Consider the following 17,269-nt stretch of genomic DNA (forward strand, 5'->3'; position numbering starts at 1 on the left):
TCTAAGCCTCTGTATTACCTTCAGGTCATGCAACTGTCTGGAATTGAAGGAGAGCAAGTAGTCCTCATCTTGGAGGATCACCAGGTTGATCCCTCCTTCCTGGAACTTATCAATAGTCTTCTGAGCGCGGGGGAGGTCCCGGGTCTATACACCCCTGAGGAGCTTGAACCCCTCCTGGGTCCCCTCAGGGATCAAGCCTCCCAGGATGGCTTCCGTGGCACCCTCGTCTCGTATTTTGCATCGCGCGTGCGCAGGAACCTGCACGTTGTTCTGATTATGGACTCGTCGTCCACGAACTTCACGGCAAACTGCGAGTCTAACCCTGCTTTTTACAAGAACTGCGCGTTCCAGTGGATGGAGGGATGGAGTAAAGAAAGTATGGCGCAAAGTAAGTGAAAAATACTTAGGAAAATGTGGAAATTCATTATTTCAATGTTTTGTACCTTTATTGTGAGGGAAGGGCTGTTACACCACTGTTCAAAACCCTAACCAATGAGAACCGACATTCAAACAAATGAATGCTTGGTGAATCTAAATAGATCTTTTTAATAGTCACTTTTACTGTGAGAGTGTTTAAATGCTCCGTAATTTTTGGTTTTGACGCAAGATATCAAACACGAGAAGGTGTGTTTTCTCAGATATCCAAACACTGAGAAGTAGGTTGAGTTTTTTTAAAACGACTTCGAGGTGTTTGGATATCTGATGAAACACACTTTCGACTGTTTGATATGGTTTCTTAAATGATCAATAATTCTTGGAGAAACTTAAAGCTAAAGTTGGCAAAATTTCATGGTGATTAGGAACACATACCAAACCACGGTCACAGTGGTGATTTTCTTTGTTTTCTCTTGATGAATTATTAATGAGTTTGAGAAGTTAAAAAGAATTTGAAGTATTAGTGGGAATATCAAAAAGTCGTTATGCCAAACATGGTGCAATTCCGAGAAGACAAACAAGGAAATTGGATTTAGTCTGGCTCGAGATGAGACGACGAAGCCCACTACTGACGCCCTATATTCACTGAGCCCCCCCCCCCCCCCCCCCAAATACAGCGTTCACTGTTTTGAAATTGCAAAACCGACTGAAGACAAGAACGCGTTGTATTCTTGTTGCAGTACCTGGAATGCTCCTTGCTGATGAAGGGTTGCGTAGTGGTGAAGGCACAAAAGGAAAAGATGGCAAATCCGGGGCGGAGGAGCTGGTCAAAAATTTCCTTCAGATTCATGAGTCGTGCAGTGGCAAGGATGCTGCTCCAAGACGCTATATGACTTTCCTGAAAACTTACAAACAGGTGTATAACGAAAAGAGGGACGGTGTGGTCAAACGGCAACAGCATTTACAGGTGTGTATAAACAAAATTGATCAGTTTGCTTTGTTATACAACTAATGCGTCAAAAAAGGAATGAGATGTTATGTTTAGGCGTGGTGAACAAATGATAGAGGTATTTTTTCAGTCGCTGACACAGGCATACTCGGAAAATGAAATCCTAGATCTCCCAGCAGAAGTCAAACCTATGACCTTCTGATTACTAGTTCGGATGCTCTACCACTGAGCTACAAGAGACTCGTGGGAGCTAAGACCATTAAACTAGGTTCATAGACCCTTTGCATAAATGGCACCCAAATTTAAATAACAATACTTGATACATCCTAAGCCTCGTGTTTATGTTTCCAGACAAAGGATTTTTCACATGAATATGAGGCTTAGGATGTATTAAGTATTGTTATTCAAGTTTGGGCGCCATTTATGCAAAGGGTCTATAGGACGAGCTAGTGCGTCGTCTTACCTCACCATAGAACAGGGCTGAGTTGCTCGAAGCATGGTTAGCGCTAACCATTGGTTAAGAGGTATTAAACCCTATAGGTTGTCATGGCATTTAACCCGGGTGAGCGCTAACCATGCTTCGAGCAACTGGGCCCAGGCTGTCAAAGACTGCGGATGATTTGGAGTTGATTAGTAGAATAATTAGACGGATCAACAAACAAACTAGCGAACGAACGAACGAAAGAATGGACAAACGGAAGATGGAAAAAACGAGCTAACGAAACGAACGAATGAACGAAAAGACCGACGCGAGAACGAACGGACTCAGGCCTCTTTGGCGGGAAGCGGATGATACTTTAATCTCCATCCCTGCTCCTAATTCAGGCCTGTTTCTGGAGTACCAGGCCGGTTGGCAGTAGTTGCGGATTCAAATTAGGTTTAGTCCATCACTCACAAAGGACGGAGGTTCTGTCTTGCTCTGACATCTACATATTGTTAGATGTTTATGTGGATGAATTACCACGTAGGAATGGTCAAAGGAGACGTAATAGAACCTCTGCATAAAGCAATGATCCCTGGCTGTGCGCTTCTGTGTTATGCTTTATGTGTTAATTGGCTGAGGTAAAGCCTGAGTTGCTTTTACAAGCTAGTCCGTTCTTCCTTGAGAACTTATAAGCAAACTTAAACAAAAAAATGCATTTGTCATCAAGAGTGAAATTGTTTTACCCTAAAGTTTTCTCCAATGTACACATGACTTGAACCGCTTACTTTGTTTGTTGATAGGCTGGTGTATCAAAACTAACTGATGCCAAGGCGCTGGTGGATGATCTCAAACAGAAGGCAGGAGAACAGAGTCGGCAGTTAGCTGACAAACAAGCAGAGGCTGATGCAGCACTCAAAGAAATTACCGCCAGCATGCAGGTAATCTTTTTTTTTTTTTTTGCAAATAACAGTTTGAGGACAGACAAGCCAGCAGAAATCACAAAAATTATTTAAGTGACAGACCATCGTAGTTATATGTACGCAACTTTTACAGCTGTTAAAGGAAAGCCTGAATAAAAATTCAGGCTTGAACGAAACTCTAACCCAAGACCTCTGCGATGCTGGTGCAGTTCTCTACCAACTGAGTTATCAAGCTAACTGGGAGATGGTCATATTGTGAGTTTGTAAATTAATATACCTGTGTCAGAACAAGATGTTTGTCCAATCTTATAGCCTCTACCAACTGAGCTATCAAGCCAACTGGGAGCTGGTCATATTGTGAATTCGTAAATAAATATACCCGGTGTCAGAACAAGACGTTTGTCCAATCTTATAACCTCAATTCAGTTGTAAGTACACGTATAGTCTGCTTGGCTCCCAACTTCGTTCTTTTTCACTCTTGCACCTTAAACTTAAATTCGACCTTTTCTGTTTATTCCCAAAGCGTGCCAGCGAGTCCAAAAGTGAAATGGAGACACTGAAACAGAAGCAGGGAGAAGAATCGCTCAAACTGGAGAAAAGAAAGAAAGCTATCGAAATTGAGTTATCAGAGATCGAGCCTCTTGTGCAGGAAGCCAAGGATGCCGTCGGTGACATTAAACCCGAGTCCCTCTCGGAAATCCGCTCTTTGCGCATGCCCCCAGATGTTATCCGCGACATCTTGGAGGCCGTGCAAAGGCTGATGGGAATTTTTGACACGTCTTGGGTCAGCATGAAAAGGTGAGCTTTTTTTGATCGCCTGACATGAAATGCCAAGCATGGAAAATCTTTCTTCAAGACGAGCAGGCTAAAAATAGATCAGCCTTACCGTTGTTATCGTCAAAATGACCCGCCAAGCAATGTACCAGATTGCTCAGTTTGTCACTATCGTTTTGATCAAAGACTTTTGTTTCAAGACGGTTAGCTTCACGCAGGATATCCGTATTTGCATCTGGAATTGCAGTTCAAAGTTTACTCTAACGGTGAAACAAGAGAAAAAAGAGCTTAATTCTAAACAATGCCTGAAGTCTTTAAAAGCTTGTTAAAACATATATCTGCACGTCGGTGTTTCATCTGTGGCTTACAGTCCTTCCGTCTTTGTCGTATAGTCGGTTTTTTTCTTTTTGGTTTTTGCTGTTGTTGTTGTTGTTGTTGTTGTTGTTGTTTTTTTGTTTTGTTTTGTTTTTTTTCTTTTTTCAGTTATTATTTTCCTTAGTTGAGCTTTGTACCTGTCTCCATAGTTTCCTAGCCAAGCGTGGTGTCAAGGATGAAATTTGTTCGTTTGATGCTCGAAAAATCACTCCAGAAATCAGAGCGGGTGTGGAAGAACTACTGCAAAAAAATGCAAACTCCTTTGATCCTAAGGTAAGTTTAAAAAAGTAAAATTTCCATTATTGGCTGTCCCACTCGTGAGAATTCGATAGCTCTTCAATAAAAGGCAATGGTTATGAAGCCAAACGCAGCTAGTATTTTTGTCCTTGACCGTGCACAAACCACAACAGATTTTGAAAAGCGTTGGAGCAACTGACCAATAGAAACGTTCCTGTTAAGATATTCAGCTGTAGTGTGAAAGTTAAAACAAAGGATTTTGCATGGTCGCGGCGCTTCCAACATAAATTGCAGTACCATTGTTATCAAAGATGACAAGTTTTCATAACCAGTTCCTAAATTGAATATGATTAAGGCAAATTCTTTGTTAAATATTTAATCGTTTAAACCTCAGTCTTCGAATGTACAAGTTTGGATTATTTTACGCTCAGTGCTGCGGTCCTTGAACTCTTTTTTTGGAAGTGCATTGCCTCAGGATTTCACCCTTTAACCCCAAACGTTAGGCAGAGGTGTAATATAGTCTGTAGATGAAATCGTAAATTGTTGGTCTCTTCGTTACTGTACTGTTTCCTTAGACAAGAAACTTTGCTCCACATTGTCTCTTCACCCAGGTGTATAATTGGGTATAGGCGACATACTGCTGGAGGTAGCCCTGTGATGGACTAGCATACCATCCAGCGGGAAGTAGCAATACCCCTCGTTATTTCAGAAACCGGGTTAAGCTGCGGCCGTGTGGAACTTTACCTTAACCTTACCTTACGCTTTTCTACTCTCACTTTGGGAAAGACGTCCTAAAGTTTGGATATTTAACACATCTGATAAGCATTATTTCCTTACCGTTTAGATTGCTAAGCGAGCAAGTGTTGCCGCGGCTCCCTTGGCAGCCTGGGTTGTTGCTAACGTGAAGTTTTCAGTCGTTCTGGAGAAGATTGAACCGCTAGAAAACGAGCAGGCTCAACTGGAGAAGTAAGTTGAGTCACCAAGTGAAAACTGTAATTGGATTTACTACGCTAGGGATATTTCTTGTTTGGTTTGCGGTGCATGTATTATAATCGTGACCCTCCATGCGTCTTATCAAAAATATGTTCGGAAAACAGGGTTTCAAAGTGGTTTCCAATTAAATCTAAAGGGTTTGAAACCTCCTGAAACAGTATTTCGAGCGGGTTTTTGTAACGCTTTCTAAAGAGCTTCTGAAGCAGGTTTCAAAGGGTTTCTGGTTGATTTTCAAAGGGTTCGCAATCTTGAGAGTTTCTCCGTAATTTTAAGTTTTATTTTGTGTCACGTAGGAATCTCGCAAAGTCACAGCAAAGACTTGTGAAGCTGGGAAACGCCTTGGACAAGGTTGACAGAGAGGTGGCTGAAATGAGAAAGAGGTAAGAAATTACTTTAATGAGTTATGCGAACCATGGCACAAGACCTGGCACTATTTATGATTTCATTCTTACCAAGAAAATATACACGTGAACAAGTGTGCAATCAATTACAATAATTGTAGAAGTACAGCAACTTGCAAACGTGTTGGGAAAAGTTTACCTCTCCTTAGGGAGACAATGCACCCTTGCTGGACAAATAAAGACTCAATTCTTCCCTTCCCAACCCTCCCCTAACCCCCCTTTCATTTTATGATCCCGGAATTCAGATAACATCTATAAGTGCTGATAGGGAGAGCGTCGATTATATTGATTCACATAGTCGCAATCGTTACCCCAATTCCCTGACCACGAGCCGTTTGTCTTGATAATTAGATTCGAGCTGAGGACTCAAGAAGCGACCCAGTTGAAGATGGAGCTCGACAAAGCACAGGAGACCATCCAAGCTGCTGAGACGCTTGTGTCTAAACTGGACGGCGAGTTTAAGCGATGGTCCGGACAGGTATGGCCACAGAACCGCGTTTATAACGAGGAATAAAGCAATCCAAGTAGAAAGCAGGGATGGCGCAGTGGTGAGAGCACTCGCCTCCCACCAACTTGGCCAGGGTTCGATTCCCGGCTTCGGCGTCATCTGTGTGTTAAGTTTGTTGTTGGTTCTCGTCGTTCCTCCGAGAGGTTTTTCTCCGGGTAGGGCTGTCCCTCTACGCAGAAACCTACACTTGTAGATTCCATTTCTATTTGGAAAGTGTCGTCAGTTAGTGCTCTGCGCTAAATACATTGTCACTTGAATAAAGTGGGCTTTTTCCTCCAGAATTAAATTTAGCGCAGGTTTGGGTTAAACTTTCTTTTTCACTCCAAGTAGAAAGAATACGTAAAGAAAATTCCACAACTGAAACCAAGACTATTTGTGATGTAGGTTATGCTCACGTTGCATTTATCGGTAAAAAAAACTTGCACAAATCTGAGCTGTATCTCAATAAGATTGTAACTCCATACAACTATACGCGCAGTTATGCTGTTCATTTGTTCTATAATCCAGGAAGCTGTTTTGTAAATACATCCTACCACTGCGGACTTGAGACCGGTGCAAAACTTGCACGCATGGGGGAGGGGGGCGTGTCTGTATACAACAGGTATAGTGTGAACAAACGCACTATCCGAGGACTCTCCGAGCAATGTTTTGTTATGTATCCGTTACAATGCAAACATGACCTAAGAGTCTTTCATACTGTACATTGTAGTACAGTTCATATTGACTATTTCTAAGATTTTCTTCATGATAAACTTAAAGCATTCGTGAGCACAACCAAAACTTTCAAAAACATACCACCTCTGTGTTTCTCAGGTCCATGAGCTGACCGCTGAACTAGAGCAGCTCCCAAGGCGAGCTCAGGTTGCCGCTGGTTTTATTACTTACCTGAGCAGTGCCCCTGAGGACGTGAGAAAGGCCACTATGTCCAAATGGTGCGAGGCAGCGGGGCTCCACGGATTTGACTTCAGGAGGTTCATGAGTACAGAGAGTGAACAGCTGGTTTGGAAGGCCGAGGGACTGCCATCTGATGACCTGTCCATGGAGAATGCCCTTGTTATATTGAAGGTTCGTTCATTTAACAGTTAACAGTTATTCACCAACATCGAAGTAGATACTGGTGGATGTTCGCGGCGAGGTAAATGCCCACCTCTATTCACCGACATTAAAGTGAATAATTTGTTTTGGTATATACCAAACTAGGAGATAGCTAGGTCTGGTTAGCCACTTTACTGCCGGTGAAAAATTGGCGGAAAAATCCTGGAAAATGTTGGGACGTGAATGGCATGTACTATCTTGAGGTTGAGTAGCGAATCAGAACGCGCGCGAAAAACAGAATCCAGTGGTTTGGTAAAACTAATGAAGGAAGAATGAATATGATTTTTTTTTTTTTTTTTTTTTTTTGCTCTTAAGGGCGTCGTTACACGAACAATTTTTTTTCTTGTAACTGAATTAAACAGGGCAAGAATCTTCCATCTCCCGTCGAAGTCGAGTAAGAGTGGATTTTCAAAACTACTTGCCCGACGTACAACGCAACGCCGTTGCAACACAAGTTGCGGAAGAAATTGCGTGTGCACCATTCGCTCTTCAGTTCGAATCATCGTGTTTCCCAACGAAAAATTTTGTTGCAGGTTGCAAACCAAATAAGACCAATTTGGAACCTTCTAAGATATGTTGCGGCATGTAACATGTTTTTTGCATCTTGCAGCGCAGTTCTATGGTCAGCTCTGCGTTGCATGTTGCAGAGTAATAGTGCCACATAACAGCGCCTTTGAGAGGCTTTCACTCACACTGTTGTAATTTTTAAATGGCAATAACATTTCGTGTTGACAGAGTACTTTGAGGCCGTTCTTGGTAGACCCGTCATCCCGTGCGACAGAATGGCTAAAGACTAATCTGAAAGATCAGAGACTGGAAGTCATCAATCAACAGGTATTATCAGTTTATCCCGTATTCGTTATGTGAAGTTAGCAGTGTTGGATCTAGGGAAGTCCCCCTCCCCTCCATCCTTAATTTCAGACCAAAACTAAGGCCGAGAAATTTCGTTTGTTACGAAAAAAAAGGAAGTCGAGTGTCCCCGAGTGCCTCCCCCCCCCCCCCCCACCCACTTACTTGAAGGTCTAGATCTATCATTGGTTACAATGAATAAACGAACAATGAATGAATAAACTCAGCTACCATACAGCCTGACCGAAAGTAACCCACCTCCCCCTCTTCTTTTCAACCTCGCTGTGGCTGATATCATAGGCGGCCATCTCCCCATTTGAATAGGCCATTTCCGAGTTGCTTTGAACCTCATTATGAAAGCGAGTCTTCGTGCATAGCTTTTACTATGAAAGTTAGTTTTCAGTCATATACAAACAAAACTAATTTTCACGTGAAACGCTTTACATTTAGCCTCGCTTTCGTAATGAGGTTCAAATCAACTCGGAATTGGCGTATTATCCAAATCCTGTGCGATGTTGTACAAAGGCTATGTCCTGTATTCAGATTTTTGGTATGTTTAATCTCCTTGGTTTTAAGTTATTATTTTTGACTCAACTGGCAGCTATAGCTTGAATTCCTAATTTCTATCACGTATGTTCGTCAGGATTCTAATTTCTCCACCGCTCTGGAGCTGGCCGTACGGTTTGGTAAAACTCTAGTGATTCAGGAAATGGACGGTGTGGAACCTGTCTTGTACCCAATCCTCCGCGGAGACTTTATCAGCCAAGGTAAGACTTAGGGTCGCACTCAGCCATAGGTGATCTATTCGGCAAAGACTAAGAGCGCGTTCACGCGGAATAGACGGAATTCTTTAGGACCAATACCTATTTGGGAATTAATAGGATAGTATGTTCATTTTGCTTCTGGTAGGAGTGTGAATAGAATGCCGATTTAGTCAGTTGATGGGGAAATGTAAGGCGGTTAGGTTCTAAAGAAACTGTGGTGCTTCGTTGGTGGGTAGTAGAAACGAGTGTTTGGTTTATCAACAGAGTTGATAAAGTAATTTGTCCACCATAAATAGATTCGATTCACTCTTACGAAGGTCTAACGCTCGAAACGTCAGCCTGGAATCTCTTTACAGTGGCCAAATTACGTTATGAACTCTATTGATAAAACCAAACAGTCGTAAGAGGAAGTGTGTTCTTTTGGGAGGAATTTCAGTTTAATCGGAATATGCAGAATTGTGCTATTTGGGCAACTGATATTCTGTGTATTATGTTATTCCTTGACCGAAATAAAAATAGCCAGATTTTTTTCAAAAGAATGCGACCCAACTCTGTTTCCAGTGGTATAAAACGACTAGAAGCATTGTTACTTTCCCTTGAATGGCATGCTAGTTCATCACGGAGTTTCTTTCTAGCATTGCTTGAGGACGCCTTTATCACCTAGCTGTAGGTGAAGCATGCCTCTTTTGTGCCTTCGGGTGTTAGGAACGCTTGCCACGAGTCAGACACCTTATCGAATAGCGTTTATGGGACTTGAATTATTCGCGTTTTAAACAAATCCACCAAACTCTTGATCGCTTTGTTTTGTTTGGTCAGGTCCTCGATTTGTGGTGCAAATTGGCGAGAAGGTCATCGATTACAACGAGGACTTCAAGTGAGTACTGCAAGTCAAGCTATTTGCAGGTTTTTTTCCATAGTGCGTTTTAAATAATGAAACATGAATTACTTATGCAGCTATGTTTAGTTGTTTCTATTTTGACCAAATTTCCTGTACGGATTGGTTCTCGATCAAAAATTGTATCCCCCCCCCCCCCCCACCCCCTTCGTTGCTCTCTGTTTTCAAAAGTGTTTTTGTGGTCTTTACATTTACGGAAACTGGAATGCACCAACACGACTCTGTGACCTTTATTCGTGGCCTAAAGACGCTGTTAGTTTGGCGCACGAAGTCTCCTTCAGCAATAACCGCGAGAGGTTAAAAATGCCGGATGCATCGTTACATATGTGACATTGTGATCGTCAATGTCTTTTCAACTCAATGTTTGGTTTGTCAACAGAGTTAATAAGGTAATTTGACCGCTTTAAAGAGATTCGAGTGTTGACGTTTCGAGCGTTGGCCCTTATTCAGAGCGAATCTTCGAAGGGCTAAAGACGACGATTCCCTCTAACGAAGCGTTAGCACTCGAATCTCCTTACAGTGACCAAACTCTGTTGGTAAAACCAAACATTCGTTTCTACTCCCCAACGACGCAGCACCACAGTTTCTTTACAAACTAACCCGCTTATCTTTTCAAATCAGGTTGTTCATGACCACGAGAAATCCCAACCCCGAGTTGCCACCAGATGGGTTTGCTATCATCTCTGAAGTGAACTTTACCACCACACGGGCTGGACTCACAGGACAGGTATGTCTAATGAAGAAGCGGATTGAATGCATTACCCTTAAACTGCTCAATATAAACTACAACCTGAGGAAACCGACCTGAAAAATAACTTCGGAAATGTACTGCTAAGTAGCTTTAAATGGTCAAATTTGAGGATTTTATATACAGACTACAAAATGAAACTGAGCATAAAATTGAGTACAGTAGACTTTCTTTATTGCGGACGCCCTCTGGACCGCGAGTTAGTGTCCTTAATAGCGAGAGTCCGTAATAGCTGGAATTTATTTCAGTCAAACGTCTACAATTTATTTTGCCGGGGATTTTGCTGTTGTCCGTATTATCGGGGTGTCTGTAATAGCGAGGTGTCCGCAAGGCGGGAGTTGGCTGTAGTGGTAGAGGAAAGTTTCATTGGTCACATTTTAGAACTTCATACTTTGTAGAGGGCGTTAAAAGTAAACTGGGAACCGAACTTAAGCTTTTGACTTATGAGAGGCTGATCCAGAAAACCATCTGTCTCCAATCAAAATTGTGTTTGTAGCATGTTGTAATGTTCATTCCATATCTTTGTCAAAGCTGCTGGGAATAACGATCCAACACGAGAAGCCACAACTGGAAGTACAGAAGACTGAACTGCTAAGGAAAGAAGAGGAATTAAAAGTACAGTTAGCAGAGCTGGAAGAGTCACTGTTAGAGGTACGAAACACGTGTTACTACTAGCGTAATAGGAACTAGTGCCGGAGCTTGTTTCTGAAGTGCCGAGACGGGATATGAAAAAAAGGTGCGTCTTGTTACGTTGCCCCTCTAAAAGAGATGCCCCGCCCTGGTGCCACCTAACCAATACCTGTCCTGCCTAAGATTTTTTCGGTTTGCGACTGAACATGAAGTATAGGTGGTTTGCATTGCCGCCATGTTGGTGTACAAAACAAAAGAAAATTTACCCACATAGTTTGCATAAAAATAGAAGTTAACTCCCGAAGGAGAAAAATCTTATTGTTCCTGTACACCAACATGGCCGCCATGACGTCACACGCAAACCATCCATCCATTGAACACAAGTTAAAATGATGGAAATTATTTCTTGTTAACTGCACAGGTTCCCCTTTTCCGTTTTATATACAGATGTGTTCGACGTGTTCGCTTAAAATCTCTGTGTTTTCAAGTTAATTAGGGAGTACAGTTTACAGACCGACAGTTGTCGGCAAAATACCCGATGCTCGTTTCTAGTAGAGGTTCGTGAATTAAGAATTTTACTCTAAGTACTCTTTCTTTTCTTTTTCTCTTAAATGACAGACATTAGCAAGTGCGGAAGGAAACATCTTGGAAAACAAAGTGTTGTTGGAATCACTGAACAAGACCAAAGCGAGCAGTATGACCATCGCTGAGTCACTGCAAGATGCGCACCGAATACAAACCACTTTAGATCAGGTCAGCACAAAATGGCACCTGTTGTCTTTTGCATTTTAGTATTTGTTTCGCTATGATTAATCGTATTTAACTTCAGACAACTCTATGCCAGTATACCTCGCAGCTTTTGGTCTATGGTCTTCGAGTTTAGTCGTCATGGCTAATGTCATGATCAAATTTTATGGCACAGAGATTGAATCGTAATCAGTGTTGATTTTAATTCTCACCGCCTACTGCGAGGTCGTAGTGTAGATGGAAAAGCCAAACGATCGTTGTTGAAAAAGCAAGCAGGCAATTGTTTGATACTGTTGGAAAACCAAAACACCGACGACTCAAGAGATTTCAGTCTTAACACAGTGTTGCAATCTTCTCCCAACTTACCTTGCAAAGATGAATTCCTCAGAGTTTTTGCCACCATATTTGAACTTTCCTTCACTTGATTAGTATGTTACGTCCACGTGATTGATGTTTTGTTCACGTGATAGGAGCGTGATGCCTTCCTTCCCCTGGCCGAGAGCGGTAGTACGTTGTTCTTTGTGATCAGTGACTTGGCAAAGCTGAACAACATGTATCGCTTTAGTCTAAGCGCCTTCCTCAGGCTTTTCCAAAGATCCCTGGAAACAAAGCAGGTATGATAGCTACGCTTACCTTTAGCAAATTCAGAGAGATTTTACCTATTGAGTGGACCTTTTCTTCTGTCTCCTTAATTTATGCAACATTTTACGAGGGACGATTACGAGAACCTTTTGCGACTCATGACGTCATTCGTGTGTTTATACTCTAATCATGAACTCCTCTAGACCAATCAAAACGCGAATTCTACTCTGACCATTATATACTTAAGTGTAACGATTGTGGGATGAGGCCAAAAATGACAAAGTTGCAAGTATCACCCACAAGCTACGTAGCCTTAGTGGCCTATCATTGGCTACAAGCCACCACAGCACGCATGCGCGCGGTTGCTTGCCTTGATTCATTGTGTTGTTTACTTTTGCTATGTTTCCTTAGAGTGATTGCAGTCCGATGCTGGTTTTCTGATATAAAAGTATGATACATCTGAAAAGCGATCTTTATGAAGATACATTCCTACCCACGCCTGAACACTTTGTTTTCTTGTAGGAATCCAGCACCACGGAGCAAAGGATCAAAGCTTTGAAAAGTTCACTGCAATCTTTGGTTTACGAATACGTGTGCAGATCCCTATTCAAGGTAAAGCCGTAATATAATTTGTTATTCTTTCCATGAGTTTTTTTTTTTTTTTTTTTTTTTCTTCAGATTAATACCTCTTTTCCTCTTTTCTTTTTTCCTATCCAGGCCGACAGACTGATGTTTGCTCTACATCTGGTTCACGGCATGCATCCCGAGTTGTTTGAGGAAAAGGTAATACTGATCAGAGCGGTATCAACTGAATTTGAAAGTAATTGTTGTTTGGTTTTTTCGGTTGTTTTTTTTTTATTAGAAGACAAAAATAAATTCGCGTATGCTTAGGTTTTGCTTTAACACTTTCTATGATTGGTTGGCAAAGTTCTCGGTTACATATGTTTGCTTTGTCCTGATTGGTTCATTCTTTAGAGAGGCATCAGTTGAATGTCGAAAGTATCTCTGCTCAGGCTTTTAGCCAAGTATTAAAATTGGGTTTCCATGAGGCATGTTTGAATTTGATTAGGGGAATTTTCCAAAACAAAAGTGTTACGAGGACATCCTGTGGACACCGTGGACGCCTTTCCATTTGGCCAAATTTTTCGGTTCAACCGGTTGAAATCCAAATAGCGCAGTTAAAACGGAAGTTGTCGGGAACAAACGGACGTCCTTCGGACGTACTCGACTCTTTTCGTTCCAACCGACGGGTCGAAACGGAAATTACCGTTCCATTTGCCAAAAATTTCCATGTCCATTTTTGTTGTCTTCTTGTGCCATCGTTGCGCCATCACGTTAGTTTTTTGATCTGCCAATGAGATTGCAACTTTTGAACGAATAGAAAAAAGCCTTTCCGCTCGGCATGGAAAGTTTCCGGAGTTTCCTACCGAAACTGTTGGCTAAATGGAAGGCGCCTCTTCACACCCATCTGGTTAAAGCCTTGATTCTCCTTTGCTTTTGCGGCTAGTGATTTATTAGAAATACGCGCACCGCACGCATCAACCAAGTGAAGCAGTTGTGTAGCTGCCTCCAGTTTTCTTACACTTGGCGCCGATAAATCTATTTGCCTTGCTCTGACTGGTTAACTGTGTTTTGCGTTTGTCGTGATTAACCAGAATGGTTATTTTGGTTTTGATTCAATTAAAATGTCGTCTTTTGCTGTCCTTGTTTCTTATCGTAGTTTTATTCTTTCCCCAGGAATGGGAATCTTTCACAGGTCTGCTGGTCTCAGCGAGTGTCTTCAAGAGACAGGTAGGACTAGTCATGCTGTTGAACCATCTTTGCATCCATGTAATCAAAATTGACTTCATTTTTTTTTTCCAATGCGTCCGTCGGCTTCACAATAATTACGTCTTATCAAATACCTGTGACATTCGAGACGAGAAGCCTCGACAATTGCATTCATAGCCTGTTAAGTTTTAGCAACGGAGTTGGTAAGGTAATTTTGGACACCGTAAAGAAATTCGAATTTCTTTACGGTGGACATATTACCTTACCAACTCCGCTGAAAAAACAAAGCATTCGTTTCTACTCACCCACCGACGCATCATCACAGTTTCATTAGAAAGTAACCCTCTTATCTATTTGAAATCATAGCAGTTTTGATATTGCCACGTTGTCATGAATAACGAGGTCGTTAGTGAGAGGACAAATGCACGTGCGTCTTTCCGTCTTGTTATTATAAGTAACCAAACTTACCGAGCAGCTAGGACCGAATGAAAAATACATGACCCTATGACAGTGAAAAAACATCAGTCAGTGAATCGACAAGAGATGTAAGTTTTTGCAAAGCAACCAATTGCTAAAGTCAGGAACAACCGATCAGGTAATTCGTAAATACAGATTTACCACAACTTCCACATAATTTCTACAAACTACCCTGTAGTAATAGGAAAATCTTAGGCCTGGTACGACTCCTGATAGGAGCACTCGAAGTTCCATTTCCCGAGTATGCCTGTGTCCTGTTTGAAAATGGTGTGTCTTCTGAAAAGAGCGTATGTTTTATTTGTGATTTTGCTGCAGTCGCTTTACCTCTATTAACGCTGTAGACAGTAAGGACATTGCCAAACAAAGTCTGCATCGATCAACTCTTTCTTTTTTTCCAGGAATCAATGAAGAATCTCCGTGACAGTCTTCCATCGTGGATCGACTCTGAACGCGCAGGCGCTGTAGGATCATTAAAGGTGTGTTTACAGATTAATCTCACGGTTGCAATATCGTTTATTTGGGACATTTTTTTTTTTACATTTTTTGAGAATTATAAGGGTCTAGAATCTTCCCGTTTGCTGGTTTACAGGTGCAACGTTTCGAAAGAATGTGTCGGTTTAACATAAGCTGATTTATTTCTTCTTTTAATTTAATTTGCCCAAACTAACAATTATTCCACGAGCGCGCGTTGGATATGGATGATGGATAGCTAACAAGGCGCGAAGTGCTGAGTTGGCTATAATCACACCGTATCCAACAAGCGCAAGTGGAATAACTGTTTTATTAATAACTATCAAGAAATATTGCTAGATCTTGCTGATTTCGCTTTGCAAGAAAAATCGGAAGACAATTTAATGGTCGGTATTTCTCGTGCATGGTATAATGGCCCATATACCATGGCCGCTAAGCCAATCAAATCCCTGGAATTTCATTTTACAATGATCCAGGTTTTAATACACATGTTTATCGAGAAACGGCTGCCTGCGACTAAATTCTGAATCTGGGTTATCAGGTTACTAATAACGAGGAATACAGTTCCTCTATCATGCACGTACCTTATTAAAGAGATGTGTTTAAAAGAGTCTAGCAAAGTCTATGGTTCGTAATCATGCCATAACCGAATGTTTGTGTTATTTGCCCCCACAGAACACCTTCCCAAACTTGTACAAGACCCTTCAACTGGAAAATTCTGATCTATGGATGCCATTCCAGCGCAGTTCACAGTGTGAACAGGACATCCCATCCTCAATAGCCAAGAAGATCAGCCTCTTTCAACAGGTCACAAAACTCACTAATCCTCTTTTAAAGTCCATTGGTTATAGTTGGGGAAAACAACTGAATGCTTTAAACTGCGTTTTAAAAAAGGTCTACTTGTGTACATTATGTTCATTTTTTAACTTTCATAAGTTCGAGTTATCAGAATGATTTATAATAACGTTTACGGAAAACGGCAGAAATGACCACGTGACCATTTTTATCCGTCATTTGCCACTCGCTGTTTTCAGTTTCTCAGTAAAGATAAGTAGTTTTGCGTTAGCATCAAAAGTCAGAATTATTTTGCGCTATTGTCATCTATGTACCAATTTTTTCAAGAAATCATAAACGCGAATGTTACCTTTACCGTTTGTAGTGAAACGCAATTTTTAATCTCTCTATTTTGGGGATCAGAAAAGAATTGCCTTTCACGTGTCAATTGAGTAGCCACTAATCACACCCAAGATCCAAATATAACAAGAAAAGTAAATGAACAAAAGAGAACCAATACTGCAAATGTAGGCTTGCTTTCGTGTACTGCAACGGTGCCAAAAGCTCATTTTATAGTCTTATGGCTAAATTTGTTTTACTGCAGTCTTTAGCATGAATCTTGTGTTGGGTGGTTTTGAAACAACAGATCGTGATTGTCGTTGTTCATGTCCAGGTGCTAGTTGTCCAAGCTTTCAGGCCTGACCGGTTGCAGAGTGCCATGAGTTTGTTTGCCTCAAAAGCCCTTGGTAAGTCTGCCCCAGATATATTTGATCTACCCTCGCCACTGTTATTTATTTATTTATTTATTTATTTATTTATTTATTTATTTATTTATTTATTTATTCACCACGACATACAAACATAGAAAGTTACAATGAATAATAGACTAGGATTACAAGTACATAAGTTTAGAGTAAATAAAAATAGTAAAAGAAGTAAGAAGTGGCGAGGAGACCTCAAGAAACCCCCGGGCTTATACTGAGAGGTCTCCTCGGAGACCAATGGATTCGTTTTGTTAAGTGCTTTATTAAAACACCCAACGATTCATGTTGGTTTTTCACTGAGCTGCATGAGGCACAAGAGGCGCTGATGCGCAGTCACAAAATCGCAGAATGAGACAAACCTCTGCAAAGTCAAGTTCATGAAACTAATGCTCTCTCTCTCCATTGACTCCTGGCTTATATTTTGCATGGTCGTTACTAACCTAATCTAAACTAATCGAAAAATCTAACATGGGATGAGGACAAGAAGCTCAAAGCGTGCCTGTGTTTAGGCCCAAGTGTAAGAAGTAATAGATCAAACACGAGGAAGAGTGTTTCCTCCGATTTTCAAACACCGAGAAGTAGGTCGGAAAAACGAGGCGCAGTCGAGTTTTTTTGACCAATTTCGAGGTGTTTGGAAATAGGAGGAAACATTCTTTCGAGTGTTTGATATAGCTTCTCAAACTATTGATAATTCTTGGAGAAATTCGAAGCAAAAGTTCACAAAATTTTATGATAATTAAGATCACG

General features: G+C 41.3%; 1 protein-coding gene across 1 annotated transcript in view; it reads left to right on the plus strand.

The window, feature by feature from the left end:
- LOC146481464 (cytoplasmic dynein 2 heavy chain 1-like) overlaps positions 1-17,269 on the plus strand; it is a 73,363-nt gene that overhangs the window by 44,874 nt on the left and 11,220 nt on the right. Inside the window, exons 40-61 of the mRNA XM_085108233.1 lie at positions 25-388; positions 1,116-1,342; positions 2,549-2,686; positions 3,192-3,466; positions 3,967-4,090; positions 4,899-5,020; positions 5,341-5,427; positions 5,800-5,926; positions 6,770-7,021; positions 7,787-7,885; positions 8,544-8,667; positions 9,481-9,538; positions 10,181-10,286; positions 10,839-10,958; positions 11,556-11,690; positions 12,155-12,298; positions 12,789-12,878; positions 12,984-13,049; positions 14,004-14,057; positions 14,912-14,989; positions 15,660-15,791; positions 16,432-16,504. Of these exons, the coding sequence (XP_084964359.1) occupies positions 25-388; positions 1,116-1,342; positions 2,549-2,686; positions 3,192-3,466; positions 3,967-4,090; positions 4,899-5,020; positions 5,341-5,427; positions 5,800-5,926; positions 6,770-7,021; positions 7,787-7,885; positions 8,544-8,667; positions 9,481-9,538; positions 10,181-10,286; positions 10,839-10,958; positions 11,556-11,690; positions 12,155-12,298; positions 12,789-12,878; positions 12,984-13,049; positions 14,004-14,057; positions 14,912-14,989; positions 15,660-15,791; positions 16,432-16,504 (2,995 nt within the window). The remainder of the gene's footprint in view (positions 1-24; positions 389-1,115; positions 1,343-2,548; positions 2,687-3,191; positions 3,467-3,966; positions 4,091-4,898; positions 5,021-5,340; positions 5,428-5,799; positions 5,927-6,769; positions 7,022-7,786; positions 7,886-8,543; positions 8,668-9,480; positions 9,539-10,180; positions 10,287-10,838; positions 10,959-11,555; positions 11,691-12,154; positions 12,299-12,788; positions 12,879-12,983; positions 13,050-14,003; positions 14,058-14,911; positions 14,990-15,659; positions 15,792-16,431; positions 16,505-17,269) is intronic.

This window comes from Pavona decussata, unplaced genomic scaffold (assembly GCF_977016875.1).
Source record: "Pavona decussata unplaced genomic scaffold, jaPavDecu1.1 SCAFFOLD_49, whole genome shotgun sequence".
Lineage (NCBI taxonomy): Eukaryota > Metazoa > Cnidaria > Anthozoa > Scleractinia > Agariciidae > Pavona > Pavona decussata.